Source organism: Ceratosolen solmsi, unplaced genomic scaffold, assembly GCF_000503995.2.
Source record: "Ceratosolen solmsi marchali unplaced genomic scaffold, CerSol_1.0 scaffold10, whole genome shotgun sequence".
In the NCBI taxonomy this organism is placed as follows: domain Eukaryota; kingdom Metazoa; phylum Arthropoda; class Insecta; order Hymenoptera; family Agaonidae; genus Ceratosolen; species Ceratosolen solmsi.
The window spans coordinates 5,256,779-5,282,288 of record NW_011948412.1 but is presented as its reverse complement, the minus strand read 5'-3'; the positions used below and the strand labels follow the sequence as shown (position 1 = coordinate 5,282,288).

Genomic DNA, 25,510 nt, shown 5'->3' with positions numbered 1-25,510 from the left:
TTTTTCTTTTTTCTCTCTTTTTTCATTTTTCTTTTAACGGAAAATTATTATTATTATTCATTTATTGTTTTCTCTACGTTTTTACGTGAGAAATAAGTCTTTACGCGCACCTCGATGGCGATCGTCGATCCTACATTGCACTATGACTCACCACACTATGTACACTACGGGGATTTTATTAATTTTTTGATAAAACATTTACCTAGCTTAAGCATCTTTTTCTTGTTTGTTCGCCGATTACAATAAACTTTTTCGTTAAAAATGTTAAAAATTCAGCTCGCTATATTAATTTTATAAAATTATGTCCTAAGAATAATAATGTCGCTAAAAGTGCAAAATAAATAAAATACTCTATTCTATTGAAATAAGGAAATGAAATCCAATTTAAACATACTTCAATATTTGTGAATTACGGCTTTCCTCGACTGCCAATGTAATTAATTATACGAATATTCGTGTTGAAAATAAAAAGATTAATAAATAATCACGGTTCAATAAGAAATAATACACTGATAAAATTAACTATAATTAAACCATTCATTTAGTCTAATGTTGAATATGCTAGTTTAGATAATTATTGGAGCTTAGCAATAAATAAATATTCGTGAATGCATATGCGTATATGTTGTATATACGTATAGTATTGCCGAAATCAGACTTTTCGATAATGAGCATTGAATATTGAATTTATTAGCTTATTTATATTATAATTATGTTTCTGATGAATTTTTTGAATATTATTTTTAATTTATTATATATTATAACTTGATTGAGATATTTTATATCTCATCGACTCACATTCAGACGTTCATTTTACATTTATACCATGAATTTCAATTTATAATTCGTTAAACCAATGAATAATGTGATAAATTAAGAATACTTTTAACGTATTTTTAAGCCGTTCATAAATAAATATTCCTAGTATAGATTCATTTAAACGAATAACTAGTGTTTATAAACTAACTGGCAGTCCATATTTGTCTGCTTAATAAACTGAAAAATATTTATTTATAGATAAACGAATAATTATGTTTCTTCGTATTTATAAAAGATAGAAATATTATAATAAATTTGAAATATCGTTTGATAAATTCAATAATCAATCATTTTTTTAAATAATATAAGATTAAATATTATTTGTATTTTGATAAATACATTAGAAGGGACCCTTGATAAATATTATCAAACTGTACTATAATGTATATATACACATAATTGTAGACAAATGTGCGTATATATATATATATATATATATATATATATATCGCAATCTGTATCAAACACAAACACACATATATACATATACAATTCCTTTTACGTTACACGCAATTGAATTTTAATTTCTAAAATTTATCAAATTAATTCGTACGTAAAATATAAGTTAATCAAATCAAATATTATATTAAGTTTACTTATTTTATTTAAATGATAATAAATTAACGAATTTATTAAATATATTAGATGAATATTTTTACTGAAATAGTAAGATATTAAATTAGATCAAGATTCTCCTATACCAAACATTGAGTAATATATATATATATATATATATATATATATATATATATATATATATTATGATGAGTCTTTTCATTCATAGTAAATAATAACCAATATTTTATAATAATTATTTTATTTTCTAAACATTAATGGCCTTAATGTCCCTCTAAAGTAGAAAAAAATGTCAATAGAATAGTTAACGTTAATACTACGACATACTAATCTTTACATAATTAAGGGCAGTTTTAGCATTGAAATAATAAGCTTTTCGTCACCTTAGCCCAATTTAAAGCAAAAATTAATCATCAACAATGCATTGGTCAAATATAAGCATTCGACCGTAATTGTTCGTTAAGCCGTATAATGACTTATTCATTACATTTATCTATAAAATCTGAAGCGTCAAATTATTTTTTTTAAGAAATATGATGAACTTACAATGTACAATATTAACGAATTTACATTATAAAACAAAATATTTTTACTCCGATATAATTAAAATTAAAAGAATTAATTTTAACGAATAATTGACATTCCATTGGAAATTCGTAATTATAAATTTGTAATTATAAATCAAAGCTTATGTAGTAAAAATATGTATCTATTGGTGTATTGATTATGTATGAGTAAAAGCTCCTCGGCGTTCATATATTATACTTACCGATTAACATGACCTATTTTCTTCTTATATTTGCTGAGTAAACTAACAGGTGGCGTAAGAAGTTTAAATCTCACTTTTAGAATAACTAGTAACTATTATTAATCACAAAAATTGAACATATAAAGAGAATTCTTTGTTCTGGTTTACAGAAAAGTCACGAACAAATTCATTACAATAAATATTGCACGGCATATGTGTAATGATGAATCGTAAGTTAATTTTAATGCACAGGTATATTTTACTTATACTATTAGTCAATTAGATAATATTTGTAAAACAATTTTCGTTGTCTTTACGATGAAAGTAGAAAATAATTCACCTTCATTTTTGTAAAATTGTTTTACTATGCCATTGAATAGGATAATTGAAAAACTTAAATATACAATCAACACGAGCTTTATTCTAAATCTTATTATTACATGTTAAAAGAAATAGATTTTTAATTAATTTCAACTTACTCTAGAACGATTAGTTATTACTGCTTCGATTACAATACAATTCAATATGTCACATAATTACACAATGAAACAAACATACACACACAAACAGAGAGAGAGAGAGAGAGAGAGAGAGAGAGAGAGGGAGGGAGGGGGGGGGAGGGGGACTCATACATGCGTAATTTAATCTTTTTGTAGCTGAGAATATATTGATAAAAAAAAATTTTTTCTAAAAAATAAATTTTCCTAAATTATATCTGATAAATTAAAAATTAATTTATTTTACAAGTTACATTGAATATATAAACTTTTCTTTTAATTTTCTAATAATTGTTAGAACAATTATATTTTAATGTAGATTATTTGTACATATAACTGCATGAATTTTACAAAGACAAGTTATTAAATAAGTTGATAAATGAATAAAAAATTATAAAGATTATAATAATAAAAACATATATATATATATATATATATATATATATATATATATATATATATATATATATATATATATATATATATATAAATGTTACAAATACCCATTACATGTAACTAAAAATATACTTTCAATATATTCATCTAAAATTCTTAATATTATATTAATATAATAAATAATGTGCTGCATTAGTTATCAAATTGGGGATTTAATTTTAAATATTGCAAAAAAAGTCTTATGTATATTAATTAAATAAAAATATTTTTTTTTTTTAAATATAATATAAGGTAGAATTCATTATTTTATATTATTTAAAATTTTTTACGTATAAAAAGGTACTTTTAGTATGATAAACTTGTTTTTAATTTAACTTGTTAATCGTGTGAAGCAAAGAAGAATTTTATTCAAATAATATAACAAGCTTTAAGTTGAATAAACAAATTTATTGATGAAATATATATAAATATTTGAACTTTTTATTTTCGTATATAATACCTGAGAAATGAAAAAAACGTTCTTTCTTACTTTGCCGAGATAACTTATAAATTATAAACAAAAGGTTATGAATGAAATTTAATGATTGGTCGAAACTTTAATGAAAATAATCAATTAATTCTTAAATAAATCTATATTTAATTATATTAACTTAAGTATTTTAGTCGGTAGTATCTAGTAATAATAGTACATTCTGAAATGTATAAAATTTTTTATAATCAATTTTTGATATCCAGTGCTATTACATAAAGAACAATAATATAACAACGATAAAACATAAATCATTTATCCGACAGACAATAGATTAACATTATAATAAAAAGTATCGCTAAAATTACTATTATAAATTTAATAAGTAGCAGTGAAAAATGATATCGTTAAAAAATATTCGTTAATAAAAAATGTTTCTGCTTCGCTCTACTCTTCCCTTAATATAGACAATTCGTTATTGTACTTTCGGGCCTCGATATAATTCCATATCACTCGGGGTTACGTTATCGACGAGTCATTAAAGATAAGGTTGCCCAAGTGGCTATCTCTATCTGGTAGTCGAACATTCTTTTTTTTTTTTTATTTTGTCGATATAATACGTAGGTGATCGATGTATCCCGCATCTAAACGCGATCAGTACGTGGAAATCAGTGCGATGTAACCGGGCTCATCGATAAGTAGCATTGTTTGGTGCTATAATCGATTTCATCTGTCCTTCTTACTTCATTTTCCTGACTTTACAGGCCAAAAAGGACAAGTGGAGAGTGCGAAGCAATTTCACATGCACCTACAATAATTCATCGCTATTAACGTATCACATGTGAATTTTGACTGCTACTCGGAACTCTGTTCTATCATTAGAAATTCAAAATAAATTATTTCTATTGGACGCTTGATTTATTTTAATAGCTCATGATAATATCGAAAGTGTAATATTTACCTTAAATACTTAGTAGTGCCCAATCAATAACCAGAAATTCAGTTTTTTCGAAATAGCTTTATATGTGGAATTATTGCTCAAGATATATTTGTTATAAGATTCAGCAAATGCGTTAGTATAATTAAATTGAGAAATATAAATATCAGTAATAACAAATCAAAACAAACAATCTTATTATATTCTTAACGTAAGAAATAAAAAAAAAAAAAGAAAGAAAAAAAAGGAGCGAATAAAATGGCATCGGGATATGATGATTGTTACGATTCATCTTGGCACATGTTCCCGCCGGATTATGTGAGTAACGGAGACGAATATGGGTAAGTATTACATTTTCTTGTTTTTTTTTTCTTTTCTTTTTTTTTTTTTTTTTAAGGATAAAATGAACGGACAAATGAATATATTATCAATAATTTGTAATTAACATTCGTATAATTTTTAACTAGCATTAACATGAAATATTACCATACATCTTGTTTAATAATAATAATAATAATAATAATAATAATAATAATAATAATAATAATAATAATAATAATAATAATAATAATAATAATAATAATAACAATAATAATCATGTATTAATGTTAATATTAATCGTAGGTATATTTAACGCAATTTGTCAGATATAATAGTTAGAATTTCTTCCAATTTACTTGCCATCTTTCCGCTAAAATTATATAGAACTTTCGAATGTTGGAAAAAATTTTTTTAAATATTAATTCCTTCTACATTCTGATAATAATTTTTATATTTAAAAATGAAAACAATTGTAAATTTCTATAATACATCTGTATGAGGCTACAGAGTTATTGAAATTAATAATCATTTAAATCTTAATAAATAAAGTTATATGTTAAATTTTATAATTTACTTCAACTACACTGTATACTGTAAGAGAAATAATCTTAAATTCAACTGACATATATTCTCGTTAAACAATAATAAAAATAAAACATTTATTAATGTACTTCACTATTTCACATATGTTTTTATTGATTTTAGCTTTAGCTTAATGCTTTTTTCCATTAAATTTCAAAACTCTCTCCTTCAAAGAATACAGATGTATAAATAAGCTTTTAATAATCATATACACCCGCGCATGCACCAACATAAACAAACAAACACACGTACATAAGTATTTTATAACTGTAGCAATGGAAATTCTTGTTATTGCTTTCTATTAAAATCGTATATGCACTTGTCCTTAAATTGATAATTATGTTTCAATAAATTTATTTCATTAAAATGACAGTAAAGTATCGAGGACTTGTTTTTAATATAAAATATAAAAAATATATATATATATATACGTTAATCTTAATCTAAATAAATAATTATTTTATTGCATTAACAATTGTTTGAATTATTTGAAATTTTTTAAATACTTTAGGCATGAAGTATGAATTATGAAATTACCGCCATTTAATAATGATATTTTAATATACAAGATATTACTATATATTAATTTATATATATATATATATATATATACAATAGCAGTAAATAAATTATCAAATTTCATAATCAATAAGACAATTATTATCTATCGAAATGAATAAATAATACTTATTTTTTCGGATTACCAAATGTTTATTAATACCGTGTAGTATTGATTGTAAGCTATCGGTCAATCGTAACTGGCCTGTTTAAATAAATAAATGGTTAAAAACGTATTCCAATAGGCTATTTATTGGTAATAAAGCTGGATGACGATCGTCAATCGGGGCTATAATTAACCCAAACTGCTTTGTAAATAATCCTTAGAACAACATGTTCAATGGCTTGGTGAGTCGAATTGGTGAGAACTAATGCCTAACAGCATGAGCGAGAGCGAAAGAGGGAGGAATAAAAGTAAGAAGGGCCGGAGAATCCCTTGAAATAAGAGCCGCGAACGATATAATCAATTCGATGCTCACATAGAAATAATCATCGACGCTCTAACAGCGTCTAACTGGAAACCAACAGGTGTTGCGGCCGTCCTGCCGCTCACGCACCACAATGCTTGTAACAGGACGTACCACTCGGGGTTTGCAGGATCTTCTTTGCGCCCCTCGCGACGAGGTGCACATGCGAGCACTTCCGGTGTGCCTCGTCCTATCTCCATCTCGGTTATTCTGTGCGCGCGATAAAGGAGGCCAATTGGAGCGCACGGCGAACCTAAACCTGCGTTTCGCTGAATTGCGAGCCATCGATATTATCGGCTACAAAAAGCTATTTCTTCGCCCTTTGGTGCAGCATTTAAAAGTCTCTTTCTTTGGGACAGTGAGCGATTCATTGCTTGTTGAATTTATGAGATTGGGCCTTGGACTGACACTTACGACATTTAAACATGAATCCTTTTATTATTATATGGGTAGTCTCGCTAACTTCTTTCATTTCGCTTTGAGTCTATCACTCCACGTACTTTATAGCACCGTAGCTTCAAATACAAAAATACAAAATTAGTATTTACAAATAATGATGGCCGACGATTGTCGTTGCGCCAAATAGCGACAAGAAATTTATCGGCAAAAGTATTTAGAAAAGTACGAATGATTATTTAAAAAATTATTCCTTCCATTAACAGACGATTAAAAGCTTAGATACTTTTTCAAATATTTTAGAGTAAATTATATCCTTTATAAATGAATTTCACTTCGTATAATGTATTTTGCTTTTAATGGACATTTCAGCCACAATCGCTAAATTCACCGTAAATAAATGAAATCATATTCTTCATAAATGCATTCAAATTCGCATTTCCTTTAAAGCTGAATTTAACCGAATATTAACTACGATCACGCATGCGGCATAATGGGGGTACATATTGATTTGATGACGTATGACAAAATGCGTGACACCAATTCGTTACCAACAATTATTATTTAAGATTTTACAATTAAAAGAAGTAGGCGCACATTGTCATCGAAAGGCTTAATTGCACGTGTGCATTTGTACGGAAAAATTGAAGATCCTGTTGTAGCCGTGTAACATCGTTTTCATTATTATAAGAAATATGCCCGAAACTTATAATTATAACAAAAAAAAAAAAAAAAAAAAAAAAAAAAAAAAAAAATTACAACTGTCTGGCAAACGATGTTTTATTTTTATATTATTATTATTATTTTATTATGTATTAATGCATAATTAATATTAATAAATAATAATAGATTACAACAGACAATTATGGATGTATATATTGAGATGAAGGCAGCTTAGGTTTCTTTATGATCCCTTTATGAGTTTAAATCGCCTAATCCATCTTAAAAATGACAACTGCACGTTACTACTAATAATATTTAATATTTCGAGCAGCTTAAGAATAGATGAAATACTTGTTTACACTTTTTTGAAGATATAAATACTCTCCCCTTAAAACATTAATCATAAGCGTTCGACACATTTTTAAACTATGCATTATGTACATCAGCAGGTAAGAAATCACCTTTACGCTCGAAAGGCGAAACTTGCGAGGAGTTGGCAGTTGTCCGACAATCAAAAAGAGTTTCAAGTTAATTAGATGGGAAATATTCTTTTTAAATGCTCTTCCTTTTATTGACGACCGGAAAATCCGGTGGCAAAATCCACAGACATAGAACTTGGTGCATTCAGCTTCATTGAGGTGGCCGCTATTTTTCGCACTTCCTTCCAAAATCCTGCAGCCCATAAAGAAAAATGAAAAGTTTCTCAACCTTGACAAGTGGGGGCCAAAGCCGGTCTGGCATTCATGTTTTTACTGGCGAAATTGTGCGTGAAAAGAAGCGAATTGGAAGCTGAAAAAAGTAAAGGTATGCACGAGGACCGTATAACTTGGAAGATGTGGGACTTTTTGCTGGAATTGAATCACACTAACTGTCAATCAAAGAGTTCAACGGATTCCTGAGAAATGCGGCAGCTTATAAATCGCAAGAATAATTTCATAAATAGGAGGTGTTTTAGTACCGATACATACTTCCTTTTTATAGAAATTTATACTAATATTAAAAACAAATAATTTCGGTAGAATTATTATCTTCCTTTTTCTTTTTTCTTTTTTTATATTTATTCTTATTAAAAATAGCCTTTTCGTATTATACTTCGTTCATAAATTCTATGAACGATAACTCATTTAATTAGATTTTCTTAATTTATTAATGATAATTGGAAAATTGAAAATAATCACTATTATTCCATTGAAGGTATATAAGACGTAGTATTGCCGAGATAATACAATATTTCCTAAATGATGAATTTAGAGTACCGATTAGAAAATAATTGTTTATTTAAAAAAAAAAAATATTGTGTATTTAAAATGAAGAAGTAACAAATACAAATTTTTACTTGCATATTAATTGCAAATCATAATCATAATTTGTTGGCCACTCTTGACTGAAAACCACTTAGGATATCACATGACGATTATTTAGATTTTTATATTGTTATAAACATATAAATAATTAGTCATAATATATATTTATTTAAAATGTACGAAGCTTATAAAAAAATTGAAAATAAAAATTTTCGATAATTTACAAGAATACAATTTAACGAGTAATTATTGATATAGTCGGGTTTTACGCTTAATAATAAATTTCATAATCAATTTATTGGAATGTGGCATTATTGAGTAAATTTAAGTCAATGGGTCGATTTAAAGTTATTTCTGATAATTTGCCAATTATAAATCCATTAGAAAAAAATTTTGAAGTTTTTTTTTACATAAAATATTAGCCAACGGTAATTTTAATGCAATTCCACATACAATTGTAACTTTCGAAAAGCAAACTTTGATACTTTACTATTTTCATGTGAAGTGTAACTTATAAAATTAGCGTAAATCATATGTAAAGTACAAAGGCACATTCAAGCATTAATCGATCGGTTTAAAAATAAATTTTTTATTTGCAAAATCAACAAAATATTTCAAAGTTTAAATTTTATAGATATTGTGACAACGAATGAGTACATTTAATTGATTAATAATTAACAATATTGTTTTCGGCAATGATTTTTTTTTTTTTTTTTTGTTCCTGATGAAATGAAACAAACTATAATTGAACTTGAAAATAAAAAAAAAATAATAAAACAACTACTTTCATTGTTAATGCAAACGCTAAAAATACAACTCAATAATGCAGGATATCGAGTGATCCTCATCTCATTGCCAAGCCAAATTATGCAGATTGCGAATGTATCTCACTATAAGAAAGAGATTAGTGAGGTAGGTGTCCTCAACGTATCCTGGTCACGTTTCGCGTAGAGAATGAGAGGAAGAAGGGAAAAAAAGGTACCCTCGAAGGCACCCGGCGACTTTTCCCCACGTCGCTGTCGCCGTTGTAGTCGTCTTCGTCGTCGTCTTCGTCGTGGTCGTCGTCGTCGTCGTCGTCGTCGTCGTCGTCGTCGTCGTCGTCGTCGTAGTCTACGCAATTCATTCATGAACTCCAGACGGCGCGGCGCGTAGGACCTGCCGCTGGGCTTTTGTCCGCAACACTGAATGAGAACGTACAAGAGACGATGGCTTTTCATTGGCCCATACCTGTGCGACATTCTCCTTGCCTTTTTCATGCATGCTTTCCTCCTCCCTCTCTGTCTAGCACCGTTTCGAAGTATCTTCCCTGTCCGTTTGAGCCTTCTACTACTCCTCCCCCCCCCCCCCCCCCCCCCCCTAACTTTCGCTCTCTCTCTCTCTCTCACACACACACACACACACACACACACTCTCTCTCTCTCTCTCTCTCAGTCCCACTCTCACTCTCACTCTCTATCTCTCTATCTCTCTATCTCTCTATCTCTATGTCTAGCTCGCTCTAGGTAGCCAGCTACTTATCTTGCTCTTGCTTACGTAAGATAATAATTTTTTCAAATAAAGGGAAAAGTGCACGGTTGGCCTAAGTCAAGTAGAGTATATTATGTACAGAGGTTAGTGGCCTGTCTTTGAGCCGTCAACAATTTTGTTATCATGACGTTGACTTTCCACGAGGTTATTTTCTGATCCTCTTATATTTTGGAGGATAATAAAAAATACCATTTGGAACATCATAAAGCATCGTACTGTTTAATGACTCGTAAACTTTGTAAATAAAGAGATCAAATTGAAAATATTTTCTCTACAAATATATGTAATAAAAAATATGGTAAAGGTATTAAATTTCATAATAGAGTTTTTCAATACGAATTATTACTTATGAGTTGGGTGCATTTATACAACAAATACATAATGGATACATAATGGACCGTTTCTCTCATTTTGGTTATTTACTCTCTTGGTAATTAAAACTTTCATGGATAATGGAAAATTATAAAATTTGCATTTCCAATATGTTTGGAGATAATTGGTCAAATCTACAGGAAAATATTTTGTAAAAAAATTTTATTTCGCATGATTCTGCGTTAAGTTGCCGTCGCCTTCTTTTTTCCGGCTGCGTGAAGTTCCTCTTTCGTTTCTCGTTCGCCTTTTTCTCTCTGGATCTCTCTTTTCTTTCGACATTTATCGAGGGTTCGTGGGCAGTTCATTCATAAAGGCTGCCCTTCCGCTCCTACTTCCTCTTTCTTGCAGGCACCTAACTTGCCCTCTTGTGGATAACTTTGTGCTCTCCGGAGTGTCCTTCTTTTTCTACTCAATCTCATTCTTATTCTCACGAGCGCTCTTTAGGATTTTTGACTTGAATGCGGCATAGGATAGACGGGACGAATCGAAGTCGAAGGACGTACAGTGACTTTTCCGTGAAATTTCTCAAATGGAAAGAGCTTTGGGCTTGGGCACCGGAATGTACATGACACACCATGTATAAAGTGAGTACTTGTTCCTATTTCCGGCCGCGGTCAACTGTCGTTCTAATAGAAATTTAAAAGGGACTCGGATGTCCTTTCTACCATATTGTAAACGCAAACCATCTATAAATGCAAATAAATTATAATTGAAATAGCAAGAAGCTTATTAAACATCTTTAAAAAAAAAAATTTATGCCGACATTTTATTATAGCGATAGTTTCATTTTCGAGATAAAAAAAAAAAAAATTATTGTAAATTGAACAATTAAAATTTATGGAAAATTTTAAGTGTTTGAATTAGAATGTTATTCCTTACAGAGAATGAAAAGAAATAATTATTGCACTATAGGTATATCAATCATCTATATAATTAAAATTATAAGATTACAATATCATTTACTCGATTTAATTTTATTTAGTATGAGTGTGTAATATTTGCTTGAAAAATTGTTTTAACGTTTTATATTAATTGGTAGAGTAAAGATTTTGTACTGCGTATTTTGAATTTAAAAGTAAGAAGAAGAAAGAACTGTACTTCGTAAACGATTAGACATTATGTTTTACGTAGGAATATATTATTATGGAAATAATTCATTAGCATATAAATAAAATCTATTAAATTGATGAAGTTAGGCCTGTTGAATCAAAATAAATATAAATCGTCTAAATGATGAAATAATAAAATAGATAATAATTTATTTATATTAATGTAGTTTCATTTGCATATTCATTTGGCATTACTCTAACAAATATAATAATTACATTCAATACCATTAATCCAGAATGCCAATATATTAATAATAAAATTAATATATATAATATTAATGTATTAAATGAAGTTATTATATCTTGCTTGTCGTTGTTAATATGCTTCATGCATTAGAATTTCATCGTATAATAATTCTAATAAAGTTCACATAATTTTCAATTTTTTTTTTATAATTCTATATTTCTCTTTACCAATTCCAAATACAACAATTATAATATACTTATGTATACACATACATGCGTGCATAATCGTATACATATTGACAAACTAGTAATTAATGTGGAAATGTTTTTTTGTTTTTTTTTTTTGTTTGTCATCTACAAAGCGAATCGAGAAAATCGCGTTATTCGTTATAAAATTAAATTCTGAAAGTGCACACTTAAGAAAAGTATTTCGATGAAAAGTTAAGATAGTTCGTTTATAAAGTCGCAGTAAACCAAAACACTTTTGATTATAAAACGTAGTACTCGAATCGTTAATGACACTTACGGGCTCTCAAGCATCTTCGGCTAACCAACGATTATAGAAGTCACTATGAGTGCCACTCAACGTATTTATTGTATATATAAAGTAACAAAAACTTCAAAAATCTGATGAGAAATATCATGTTTTGAGAAATATTACAATCGAATGAATTTCATGTACCATGAATTCAAAGAATTGATAATTAGTTGTATAAAGCCATGATTAGATATTCGTAAATTGCGCTCGCTAATTAGTTTTTGTCATTATATCAATTGTTTCACTTTATTTCACTTTATTTCACTTTCTCACTAATTCGTTATATCTAATAATTGCGTTTATCTATATTATAAGATTGTTTGTAAAATGTTGAAAAAGCGTATATAATGTTTGGTTCTATGTAATGTAATATTCCTTATATAATGTTCAATCTTTCTGAGAAAAGTGATATAAAGCAATTTTCAATTGAACAATTGGCTTTATCGCGTAATACATAAAACTAAACTAAAAAAAAAAAAAAAAAAAAAAAAAAAAAAAAAAAAGAAAGAGTCCTTAGTTATAATGAAAATAGTAGTGATAAAAATATTTATTTGCGTTTAAGAAAAAATAGAAAACCTTTGTGCTAGTCAACAGCGTACCAATATAAAGAGAAAGGAAGAGTCTTGTATGCATTTCGAGAGACGCAACAAAGACATTTAATTTAGTAAACGCGTAAAATTCCTAAGATTTCCCAACACAATCGAATGAATATACTTTATATAATCCGTATATCTCTCGCACCCCACTACCACCGACGCACTTACGCGAGGGTGTCGTAAACCAATAAAAATCACGTTGATCGGGGTCGCGGGTTCTAGACGATGTCAAGAGGTAGTACTACGCCCTTTTTGTGCGTAGTACCCAAGTACCGGGAGCGGGAGGAGGGTGGGATAGAATATTGAAGAAAATTTATGCGAGGGCACGCACGGGCAATAAATAAGAAACCTGCCGGTACTGGTCTATTCGGAGGTCCATCGTTCGGTCGGATCAGGTGCTAAGTCTCTCTATCTCTCTCTCTCTCTCTCTCTCTCTCTCTCTCTCTCTCTCTCCCTCTTTTCATTTTTCTCATTTTTATTATCATTTTTTTTTCCGGTTCTCGTTAACTCACTCAAGATGAATATGCTATAAAATTATATATACGTCCATTACATATAATTTGTGCAAGTAGGACAGGAAGTCGTCGAAGGCTGGGAAAATCTCGATTCATTGTTGTAATGCTTTGGAAATTAGACTAATAAATTGCTGGCAAACCAAACAAATTTTTCTCACTTTTTAAATTATTAGTTATACGAAACTAAACGTATTGATACTTTACTGCTTTCGTTATTGCATCCCAAGCATAATATTGTGAATTTTTATTAACAAACGATTCACAGATCGAGATTTTAAAAGAATCCATCATTTCTATTCCCATTAAAAGCGGTTAAAGAGTTTGCATGCGCAATATAAATTGTCATTGGCTATTTTATAAGTAATAAGTAGTTAAATAAAAGTTTATAGGCTACATTATTCTGTTATTGATAAAATTTTAATAAATTCCAAGGAAATTTTGAAATTCCATTCACTCGAATCTTGTCTCTTACTTTAATTTACTCTTCATCACACTTCATATAATCTACCAAAATCTCCTTCCCACTCACTCGTTCTCGTTCTCTCTCTCTCTCTCTCTCTCTCTCTCTCTCTCTCAATCTGTCTCTGTCTCTGTCTCGTTCGCTCACTCTCCATGTCACTGCCGTTCTCACGGATTTGTAATCCGTCTGGCTAGCTCGGAGCTGTTTGTCTGCGCCAACAACAGGACACTCGGTCAAGAAATTGTCACCAAGGTGCCGTCGGTCGAACAGTAATCGCGCGTCGTCCCCTCGACAGGTACTCGTATTGTCATTTTAATACGGAATTGTCCGAAATTCGTCTCACCCGTAAATGGGTGAAGTTGCATTGAGGCCGACACGTTTTCCCTCTCCCGTACATATCTCCGCTTCACAATACTCATATAACTTCAGTCGCTTGTACCCTTGCATACCGGAAAAGCGTCACACATACGCACGCGCACACATATACGCGTGCCGTCGCACTTCCAATGGTGCTTGCACAATGAACGTAAACCTAGTGGCCTTAACTTCTATACCATACAATATTACGGTACGCATTGGCATTCTTCTCTATTCTTTTCGGCATTCTTTCCACATGACTCGAATTTTCGAATCACAAATCACAGTTTGCTTTTACTTGTGAATCGATAAATGTTGAATTGAAAGAGTTCTACCATTCTACCGTAACAAATAGTTTTGCATACTGCCGATCGATGCTTTTCGAACTCTATCTCATGTTTTTGCCAACGAACGCGCGTATTGTCAGTATATAGAAAATATTTTATCATATGTCGTTGAATATATAATATTGTTCTCGCCAATCTTTGACAATGGCGATCTACCAATTGTTCTCGATTCAAACAAGTGCACGACATTTATTTGCCAAGCCAATATATTTGACGGAATCTTTTCATTTCATTTCATTGTACACAGTGAAATATATTTCGAATTATTCAAAACTTTAACCGAACCACACAATTATCGGACGAGTCACTACTCGTCAAGACTGAATAAGCAGATAATTGCTATTTTCGTCCCCTATCTCTTTTGCTCTTTGCCACCACCAACGAGAACGAACCGAGTATCTTAGACTTTTCAGTTTCGTCTGTGATAATGTTTCTTGACTTTACAGGTGGCTTACCAATGCAGCAAAGCTACTACTTTTATTACAAGTCCCTTATTACTGCGCAGCACGAGACTGCCTACATCTATTCACTTCCTTTCGGCTTCGAAACTTTGACGCTACTTAGTAAAAAAAAAAACAAAAAAAAAAAAACTCTTGTCTCTCTTTTTGTATAGGTCGATTACTTTATATGAGTAGTGCCGTTTACTCCACGAAGTGTGACATGAAAATTTTCAGTATTCTTAAATTCAATTAATTAAATAAACTCGTACAATTACAATAAATATGTATACCGATGTTCCTTCGTCACAGACGGACATTAGATGAAAAATAATGAAAAGGTAAATTTATTAACGAAATAGCGATGACGATTGATAAATGTGTGTAGCATTTGGTGTAAAAAATTAATCAATCATCAGATATTGTGAACAAGTGGATCGCAAATAATTACTCCATCAGTGGAAAATAAATACGCTAGTCGAGTTCGAAGAAATCACTAAGAAAATACAAATACTCTTAAAATAAATTGGAAAATATCAGCGCTAAAGAAACATACAGAATGTCAATGAAAGTGTAATCATAAAAGAAGGAGATATTTATTAATGGACCGTTTCGTGAAGAAGCCAAACGACTCCTCGAAAATCGCGCTTGTTTACACAGCTGTAGCAGGTGAAGAAAATGGCGCCCCCCCGTGGTATCGTAATCTCATTGGTCGCTACCTTGGAGTTTGCGGCGCACCTTAAACAAGGTAAAATAAACAGAGCACTCGTGGCGAAAAGCGGCCTCTTAATCGTTAAGCCGACGGGCGATCCGACTGATCCGCGGTAGACTCGTGCCCTGCTGGATTATCGGATTAAAACGAGGGCCTCCCACGAGTCCCGGGGACTTGACTTGGACCAAGGTCGTCTCCCGAGAGACGAGCCGCCGCTCATCTTAAATGCATTTAATACGGCAATTCTAGAGGTTTTTTTTTTTTTTTTTTGGCTTCTATGGAGATATTTCGAGTCCTCGCACTGGCAAATTACGTCCGACTTTTTCCAATATTGATGGCCCGTTCGCGCCATTTCCTAACTCGACATTCCTTTCCCTCCACTTTTTATCTCAATTCCTGCGTGACATTACAAGTCCCACGACAACCGGCTACTCTGTATTTGATGAATTGATGGTCATTGGGGGTTGCTGGTTGGGGGTTGCGGGGGTTGCGGGGGAGGGGAGGGAGGAGGGGAGGGGGGGGGGGGGAAATAAATATTTGATGTAACGTTAAATAAACATTATTCTTCAGTTCTTCAATTATCGCTAAACTCTACGGTTTATTATCCAACTCGGTATATTACTACTCGACGAGCTTATATTCTTCGTTCGATTATAAAGCTCGATCGGTCGATTATAAAATTAAGCTAATTTGAGAATCCAATTAATCAAGTGTCCATATATAAAAATTAATCAAACTTCAAACAATTATTAATAATGAAATTTGACCGTAGTTCATTTAATTTAAAAATCGTTCCCGCTCCAACGCTACCCAATAACTCATACACTTAACAACTCTACTTTTGCCACTACTAATGTCTATCAATTTGGATCTCAGCTAAGCGTTTCATCTCAGCATTTAATAGTAAATTACTGCCGTCGTTGAGCTTGTTAATTACAAGTCCTCGTCCATGCTCGCACTGTGCTCGCACTGTGCTCAACCTGCTATAACATACAACGACAATCCCGAACGCTACACATCTCATCCCCATTTCCCTGTACTCGGAAATCAATTATCGCATTGCATTAGGCACTCACCGACCGTGTAAGCAGGACCGGGCGCCGCGTAATGAGCATTCAATGAACGCGATACTTCCGGCTTGGGCGCAGAGTCCCGATAAGGGCCCACGGGCGATTATTTAATTTTAACCGGATATCGACGCACGGCCCTTGATAATAAGCCGGGCTCGGTGCAGCGGCCCTTCCTAATAAAAGCCGCTCGCGCGCATCCCCGATCCAGCGCCTATAGAAGCGCCTAAAGCAACGAGGCGTAGAAACAAATTGGCTCGCGTGCTTCTCTCCCTCCCACTACATTGCAAACAAGTTGGCAGAGCTATCGCCGAAACGGACGAGCGAGCTCATCCTCGTCGTGGTACATAATATCGCCCCGCTGCTCTTTCGTACGTGGCGCGCACTCGAAACGGCCTCCCCGACCATCACGGTTTCGTCGCTCGCTCGGCTAATCGCTGGCGTTTTTCCTATTTGCAAACAAAACATTAACGAGCCCTCTGCAAATTAGGGGAATTGCGGAAATTCGGGGATTTTTGTGGACGTTACGTATGACACTGCCAAATTGTAATATTAACTCATCACACGACATCGATTTCATAGATTTTCACTGCTACGTCAGGCATTTTTCATCATTCAATAAATATTTACATGACAACCGGCAATATTTTTCCGGTTCATTTTTTTTGTCCGATCGTACAAGCCATAGGATATTTTACACTGCTTTTTACACAATTTGAAAGCTACTGTACGGGATGCTTCATTATTAAGTGCATTATTGTACCTCTAAGGATTAAAAATCAATTTTGATAAATCTACGATGCTCATCATTAAATGACGAAAAATGTAATATAAAATCCATTAAATACGAAGAATAGCTTATTTACATTTCCGCTAGATCTTACGGCAGTTTTCGACTAAATTAGTTTTTTTAAAAACAGATCAAAAAAAAAAAAAAAAAAAAAAAAAAAAAAAAAAAAAAAAAAAAAAAAAAAAAAGATATCGAAGAATTCCCAATAAATAAAACTGTCAACCAATGTCTGTATTTTGTTTTTAACGTTCATTGTGACTGCCCATTTTATGCTTTTAATCTCTTATTAAGAAATATTAAACAATTTCTTATAAGATCTTATTAAGACTTAAGACGTGATAAGCAAAATTTAAATGTTAATTTCTTTTTAATAAATTATACAATCCTGGTTGGCGTTAAAGAATTAATATTTACTATCAATTAATATTAACGATAAGAAAAAATATATCATTTATTAAGCTTATAATTTGAAGGTTGGAATATCATTTAATAAATCTTGAAAATATCTTATAATGCAGTATTTGGTTAAAAAAAAAAAAAAAAAAAAAAAAAAAAAAAAAAATCAAACGATTAATAATGGCATCCACTTGAAAAAACGTGCACAATCACTCTTTTCGGGCATCGTATTCTCACGTATCTACCTTTTGAATATTTATATTCATTCATAAAAATTTTTGACTCCTTTAACTCTCCTCGAAGTTTACACACTTGCGTGGATACGCATATTCAGAGTCTATAAATCAAATAGTAAAGATCAGTAGTCCTGAGAAATTTTCTAGTCCTATTTACTCCGCCTTCTTCCGCATTTACACTCGTGCACTCGTATTTTGTATCGGTAGATGCTCTTGAAGAAAAATATATCGAGTAGAAGTTTTGGAAAATGAGCGAGTGACAGAGAGAGAGAGAGAGAGAGAGATAGATAGAGAGAGAGAGAAAGAGAGAGAGGCAGGCAGAGACAGTAAAAGACAACAATACACCGGAAATCGGTTATATCCTCAACTAGGCTGCCACTACCTGTTCCTTTCCTACATACAAGTACGAATGTAAATAGGTAACTATGACTCAGTGAGCACTCGAGGGTTGCTGGCCCATTATTGCCCATTAAACGCCGCCGGAAAGACCACACCTATCGATTCTTTACACATGCATGCTCTACTGGTCTTACGCGGTCCAGTTTTTCAATTTTTCCGTCGGCCTCCCTCTGAAATATATTGACGCTCTTTTCATACGTGTCGAGTTATTATATGAAAAGATGTGCGCGCTCTCAATGCTCTGACTTATTTATTGTGCTAGAGCTTTGAGAAAGTGCGTGAAAAAAATTAAAGTAGCCGAGACTAATAAAAAAAATGTTTAAACGACACTTCCGTTCAACATCATTTATACGACATTTGGCCAGTTTTGTTTCAAGAGACAAGGAATTTTTGACAAGGAATAATTGAAAACAAAAAAATTTTACTTTAATGACAAAAACAGTCTAAATCAATAAAATCACAGTGAAAAGAAAAAGGAATAAAAAAAACAGTGAATAACGATTATCTTTTAATACGAATTCTTATTACACATAACCGAAAATTTTTATGAATTTAGTGGTTTAGTAATTTATTAAGTGCAATGCATCATCATCTGTTAATTATCAGTGCAAAACTAAAGAAAACACATATGCAAAAAAAGAAACCAGAAATTTTGTTTATAATCGTTACAATCATTTCTATTTACTTTGGCATTGCATTAACAAAGAATTGTTTATACGTTTAAAAAGCGTTGTAGAACATTGTACAGACGACTAATCAATTTACTTAATATACAAATTGGAATCGCATATAATATGTTCATATTACCAAAAATATCTCATCAACGGTATTATTTTGCATGTATTCGTAAAATAACCAAATAATCAAATAATTTGACATTAATTTGTTGTAATAATTGCACACTTTAAACATACTTAGAAAAATATAAAAAGCAAAATTGATTTTTTATAAAAAATATCATTAACCTATAATGCATGATAAATAAAATGTACAAATTCATAATTATTTCAAAGAAAATTCTATTTAAAAGCAATACAATTAATAAAAATACGTTTATCAATAGATAAATAGATAAATGCTATAAATTGAAAACATTATCTGCAATTATATTAATATGAAATTTTTAATTCGTATATCTTTATACAATTTAATAAAATGAAACAATTTATTTATTTTTAAACACTATATATGGTTTTTATGTACAAATTTAATTATTTTTTAATTTATATTATAGAAATAATTATGATTGTGCATTGCTACAGAAAATATAAAATTTATTTACAATACATTATTATAATTAAAATAATAAATAGATAATAACTAGTAAAAAGCTACAACGAGCCTTATTGTTGATATTTCAGTCTCGATAATTTGTCGATTACTTTACATTCTTAAATAAATACACGTTCTAATGTGCATGTAATATAATGCAACACAACAACAGTTATAATAAAATCCTGTAACATCGTTGAATTTATTTATTGCAATTTTTTGCAATAAAACATTATTTCATTTATTTTTAATCAATAAAGGAAAATATTTTATTTATATGGCATAGAAAAAACAATGTATATTAATAATTGATAATTATTCAACTAGATCGTTCTATTAAATTTTATTATTTTTTTTTATTAATGACTCAATTAATTATCCTAATTGTATGTAGAAATATCGAAATATCAATGAAACTAAACTATTTGTGAAGGAATTATACAAAATAATTGAAATTAAGTGATAATGAAAAAAAAAAAATCGCGATACGTGTAGTTACATTTTGTATTATAATAAATTAAAATAAACAATGGTAGGCTCAATAAAAATAAAATAATATTTTAACTCAATTTAACACCATCTTAATTTATTTTATAATCGATATATCGACAAGGTTATTAGATTACGTATTATATAAAGTTCTTCATGACAAATCACAATAATGAATAATTTAATTCAACTGTATCATTGCGTGGTCGTTCTTTTATATGAGTCTTATACTTACTTATTATTATCTTTTTAATGCTCCTAATTGATTATATCTTGCAGCTTAATCCAAACAAGTTTACGTACGTAACACCTTTTTTATATCGATTAGATAAAGCTGTAATGCCTTTTATCATTAACTGGCGTAAATTACATTATTATTACATTTTTTCAAATGCTTAAAAAAATTATAATGCAAGTAAAACCATTTTATTTTTGTACAATCATAAAAAAATTTAATATTCCTATATTTATTAATATTGTCGATTTTAAAAGCAACTCTATTTTATGTAGTAATGTAGAAAGTATTTTAAGACATTTCTATTACTTGATAAATACATTAATATATATCTAAATGAGTAGTCTTTATCAAATAATAATACATTTTAATTATTGAATATAATAGGAATATTATTATAGAAACTTAATTTTATTAAATAAAATATAATCGAAGCAATTGTAAACATAAAAAATTTATTTCTTTTCCGCCTGGTTCCTACAAATATACAAGTAAAAAAATTCATGGTTTATTTAATCAGACAAGTTTTAAAAAAAAATATATATATATATATTTCATACTTTTGTATGCAAAATTTAATAAAATATATTATTTATAAAATATATAATCTTGAGAACACTTTCTTTAATAAAGTAAATTGAAAATTATTTTCAATTAAAGTACATACATACACACACACACACACGCGCGCGCGCGCGCGCGCACGCACACATACGATTACATATTTTACAAAAATAAATTCATTATCCATTGTTTTTTATAAATTTCGTACCATTGAAATTTGCGTATAAAATAGTAATTTAAATACTTATTTATAAATTTATTTATAATTCTAGGGTAAGTATATAAAATTTTAAATTATTTTAATTTTTATTTTTTCAACTGCCATGATAACTAGTTAAATAATATTAATTATCATAGTACATAATGTAAATGTACTTATTCAGCTGAAAACTAAATCAAATAAATTCTAATCGAATTATCCCTAAAGTATTGTTGATATTAAAATTATATATTTAATAGTTCGCGAATAGCTGGTACAATTTTTAAAAAATTTTAAGTTTAAAATGCTGGTAGACAATTTAATTTATAACACAACAATGATCATTTTAACAATAAATAAAAATCCGTATTAATGTATTTATAATCTATCATTGAATTTATTATTTGCCATAAAATCTTAAAGTTTAAGCTTTTTATTGAAAAAAGTGAGGCGAAGAAACATTTGAAACGGAGCCTAAAAATCTTTTGAAGAATTATCTTTGAGCTACCAAAGTAGGTGTTAGTAGTTTTTATTAAATTTATTATATGATATAAAATAATAATACAGCAACTGAGCAGTTACATTTAAATTGTATCGATAATCATTAATTGAATTTTACAATATTTTATCTGTTTTGTATTGCTTAAATATTAAAATTGAAATGTATACTTACTGGAATCGTTATTTTATAAGTTCAATTATCAATTCATTGTAGATCTTTCTAATAGAACAGAGTGTATCTTTAATTTTGTATTATGCAATTTTTAGTGTTTTTAATTAAATTTTCTAAATAAATATTTTATAAATATGTACAAATGTACATTATTTGTACCTGGATTAAGGCGTTGGATTAATGCTAAAATATAATTCCTTAGGCAGCTGTTTTTAAAAACTTAAAATTTAAAAATAATTATTTCCGAAATATTAATAAAGATATAGATTTCGGCAACAAAGGCGATTAACAAATTATTGAAAATAACCCTTCGGGTATAACGGGAAATATAAAACAAATATGGGCAGAGCGAAAGGATCGTCGTCTACTTAGAAGTGCGCCCAAAAGCATCCCCATAGTCGACCCAATTCCTTGCACTATCGCCTTACAAAAAGCTTCCATAAAAAAAAAAAAAAAAAAAAAAAAAAAAAAAAAAAAATAAACCGTAAAAAGGATAGCTAAACAAAAGGATCGGGGTACCAAGGCAATAAGTAATAGAAAAGAACCTCTAGAAGCCTCTCGTTCCCTCCCTCCCTCCCTCCCACCCTCGCTCACCTCACGGTGGTGAAAACGAGGCGCAGCAGCTCGGTGAGAAAGGGCCGAAAGTGACACGGTAAAAGCACCGCTAATGCCCTCGCGCATTAACGCCCGCCAGCCGATAAAGTGTGCCCCCAGGGTGTAAAAGAGAAGCGGCGCTTTCGCCACTCGCTCCCCCATTTCCCCTCTACCGGGACGTCGTACTCCCACCACGGCGACTGCCATCGACAGGATCGGCCCCGGTTGGCCGATGCCCCGGCATCCCCAATCTCGCGTCCCCGTGGCTATTGGCTGGCACCCCGGAGGTTGTCCCCTTCCCGCTTTACAGCGTGTACCGGGGGCGGTACAACCCTCGGCTCGTTGCCTCAGCTTAGCGACTGGAGGAGAAGGAGCGAAGGTCACGGGAGTAGCGATCAGGAGTAGTCCAGTGCGAATCTACGGGCTTTCGATTTGTACGGCAGCTTGGCCGAATTATGTTTGTATTTGAATTGAGACCGAGAGTTGCTCAAATGTTTTGATACGAAGCTTGGCAGCTGTAGACGAGAAAACACCCCCGTCTTCTCACCAAATATTAGTATAATTTTCCGGTTACTGGAGTAGTATGGAAAACGCTCGACTGCCTGTTAAAGCTTATTGTTTAAAATAGAACAAATTGTTAATCTTTTGCTTATTAGCTATTTTACCATGGACGACCGTTGTTAAGTGAGAATTTTATAATTACAGGGAGTGACTAGAGCTTATACGTATAAATTATTATGAACAATACGAGCGATTAATTACTTTGCCATTTTGGAGTTTATCAACGCTACTTTCCCTTTAATCCCAATGATAATAACGGCAACAATAATACATTGCCTCTTAGCTCTTTTCGCTTTATGTTTAATTTTCTCGATATATAAAACAATCTGCAAAAAATTATCCTCAATAATATTAATTTTTTTCATTTTTACATGAATTTTTTCATTTCTTGAATGGATAAACCAAGTAGGTTATGCTCGTTTTTGTTTTTATAAACGAATCGCTTCACCTTTTTAAACGACAAAAATTTATTCGTGATAAACATAAATATATTATCCGAGAAAAAGCATATGTTATTGTTATTGGTGACTATAAATAGCTATTCATGAATTTATATTAAACATAATATATGTAAAGCACTATAAGCGTTTTGAAGAAAAATTACGCTGAAACTACGTTTATGTTTCTAATAATTTCAGAAATAACTTTCCCATAGACTACAAATTTTATCAATTATTTATATAATATACACTAAACAGGGATCATTATTTTGAATTAATTACAATATTCATATTTATTAAATAAATTTATTTGTAAACTTGGAACAAAATTTAATGTTGAAACGAAATTCTGTTCTTCATCGAATCAAATTATCAAATAAGATCTGTAAGATTTTTCTTACAAATATAATCCTTTTCATTTTAAAGAGAAAAGTTTTTTTACAACTCTCATAGCATTTCTATACTCGTATATTCTAGAAGACCTATTTATCTACCAAAAGTATAACATTTATGGCATCCTAAATGTCTAGCATCTTATCAATGTAGGTATGTCATTTTGCTAATGGATTAACTCAAAAAAAAAAAAAAATCACAACAGAACAACGATATTGATATGAACCTTTTTTTTCAAAATCGTAAAGCAAAAGTAAACATTGTACATATAATTCCTTCTTTAAAATCCGTTGGTTGTTGCCCCTACGCTCTCATGCCCTTTACCAACAATGATGATCGTCACTAATACCATGTACATTCGTGTATCTCCGTTCGCATAAAAATAAGAAAATCAATGGCATGTAATATCTTAAAGAGCATATGTACAATCACAATATTTTTTTTACTAAAATTAAATCGGTGGTACAAAGAAAAAGGTGTCTGCTTTTGAACTCGTGTGCAATTACGCATACATGCCCATAATTTTTTACAATACATTACATCTTTGTAATATTTCTCATACTTATGTATATACGATATTTTTTTAATTTAATTTACATATGTCTATTACGTTAAAAAAATTGTTTTAACTTACTATATCGATAATTGTAAATTTCTCTTTAAATTTATAATACACTTATTGGATAATGTACGACTTATATCTAATTTTATCGTATATAAGTAACAACTGTCTTTACTTGATTAATGTACATATGATTTATATTAAGTATTTAAAAAAGTAAAAACAAGTCTTCTCGTCGTATATTTGAAGAATTTTAACTAGCAAATATTCATAAATTTTAGTGACACACACACACACACACACACACACACACACACATATATATATATATATATATATATATATATAACATAAGCTTGTTAGAAAAAATGCAAAAAGTACAATATAATTATGAGTAAACCTTAATTTCAGAATAGCTAAAATAATTTATATATATCCGACAATATATTATTCAACGATATCAAATGAAAATACGTTGCTTTTAATCGCTTGCTTACTCGAATAGATTCTTTTATGTGAAAAGCATTCGTATTATAGTAATATTTCATTTAAGAATCAAACTTGAGAAAATGAATCATTAAATAAGTTCAGAATTCGATTAAAATCTATACTTAATGTATATGACTTTGATGATTAATTTGTCTTTTTAAACATAAAATTCTAAAATATAACTCGTTTTGATTTCATTTACTCTCAACAAGTATTAAAGTTACAATAGTAAAAATAGTCGAATAGTTTTTAACAAATTGCC

The 25,510-nt window shown here is 30.2% G+C and overlaps 1 protein-coding gene across 1 annotated transcript in view; it reads left to right on the top strand.

Moving 5' to 3' along the window:
• The first annotated feature begins 4,682 nt into the window (after positions 1-4,682).
• Positions 4,683-25,510, top strand: part of LOC105368129 (homeobox protein Nkx-2.2) — a 35,043-nt gene continuing 14,215 nt past the window's right edge. Inside the window, exon 1 of the mRNA XM_011507063.1 lies at positions 4,683-4,783. Coding sequence (XP_011505365.1) covers positions 4,701-4,783 — 83 coding nt within the window. The 5' untranslated portion in view covers positions 4,683-4,700. The remainder of the gene's footprint in view (positions 4,784-25,510) is intronic.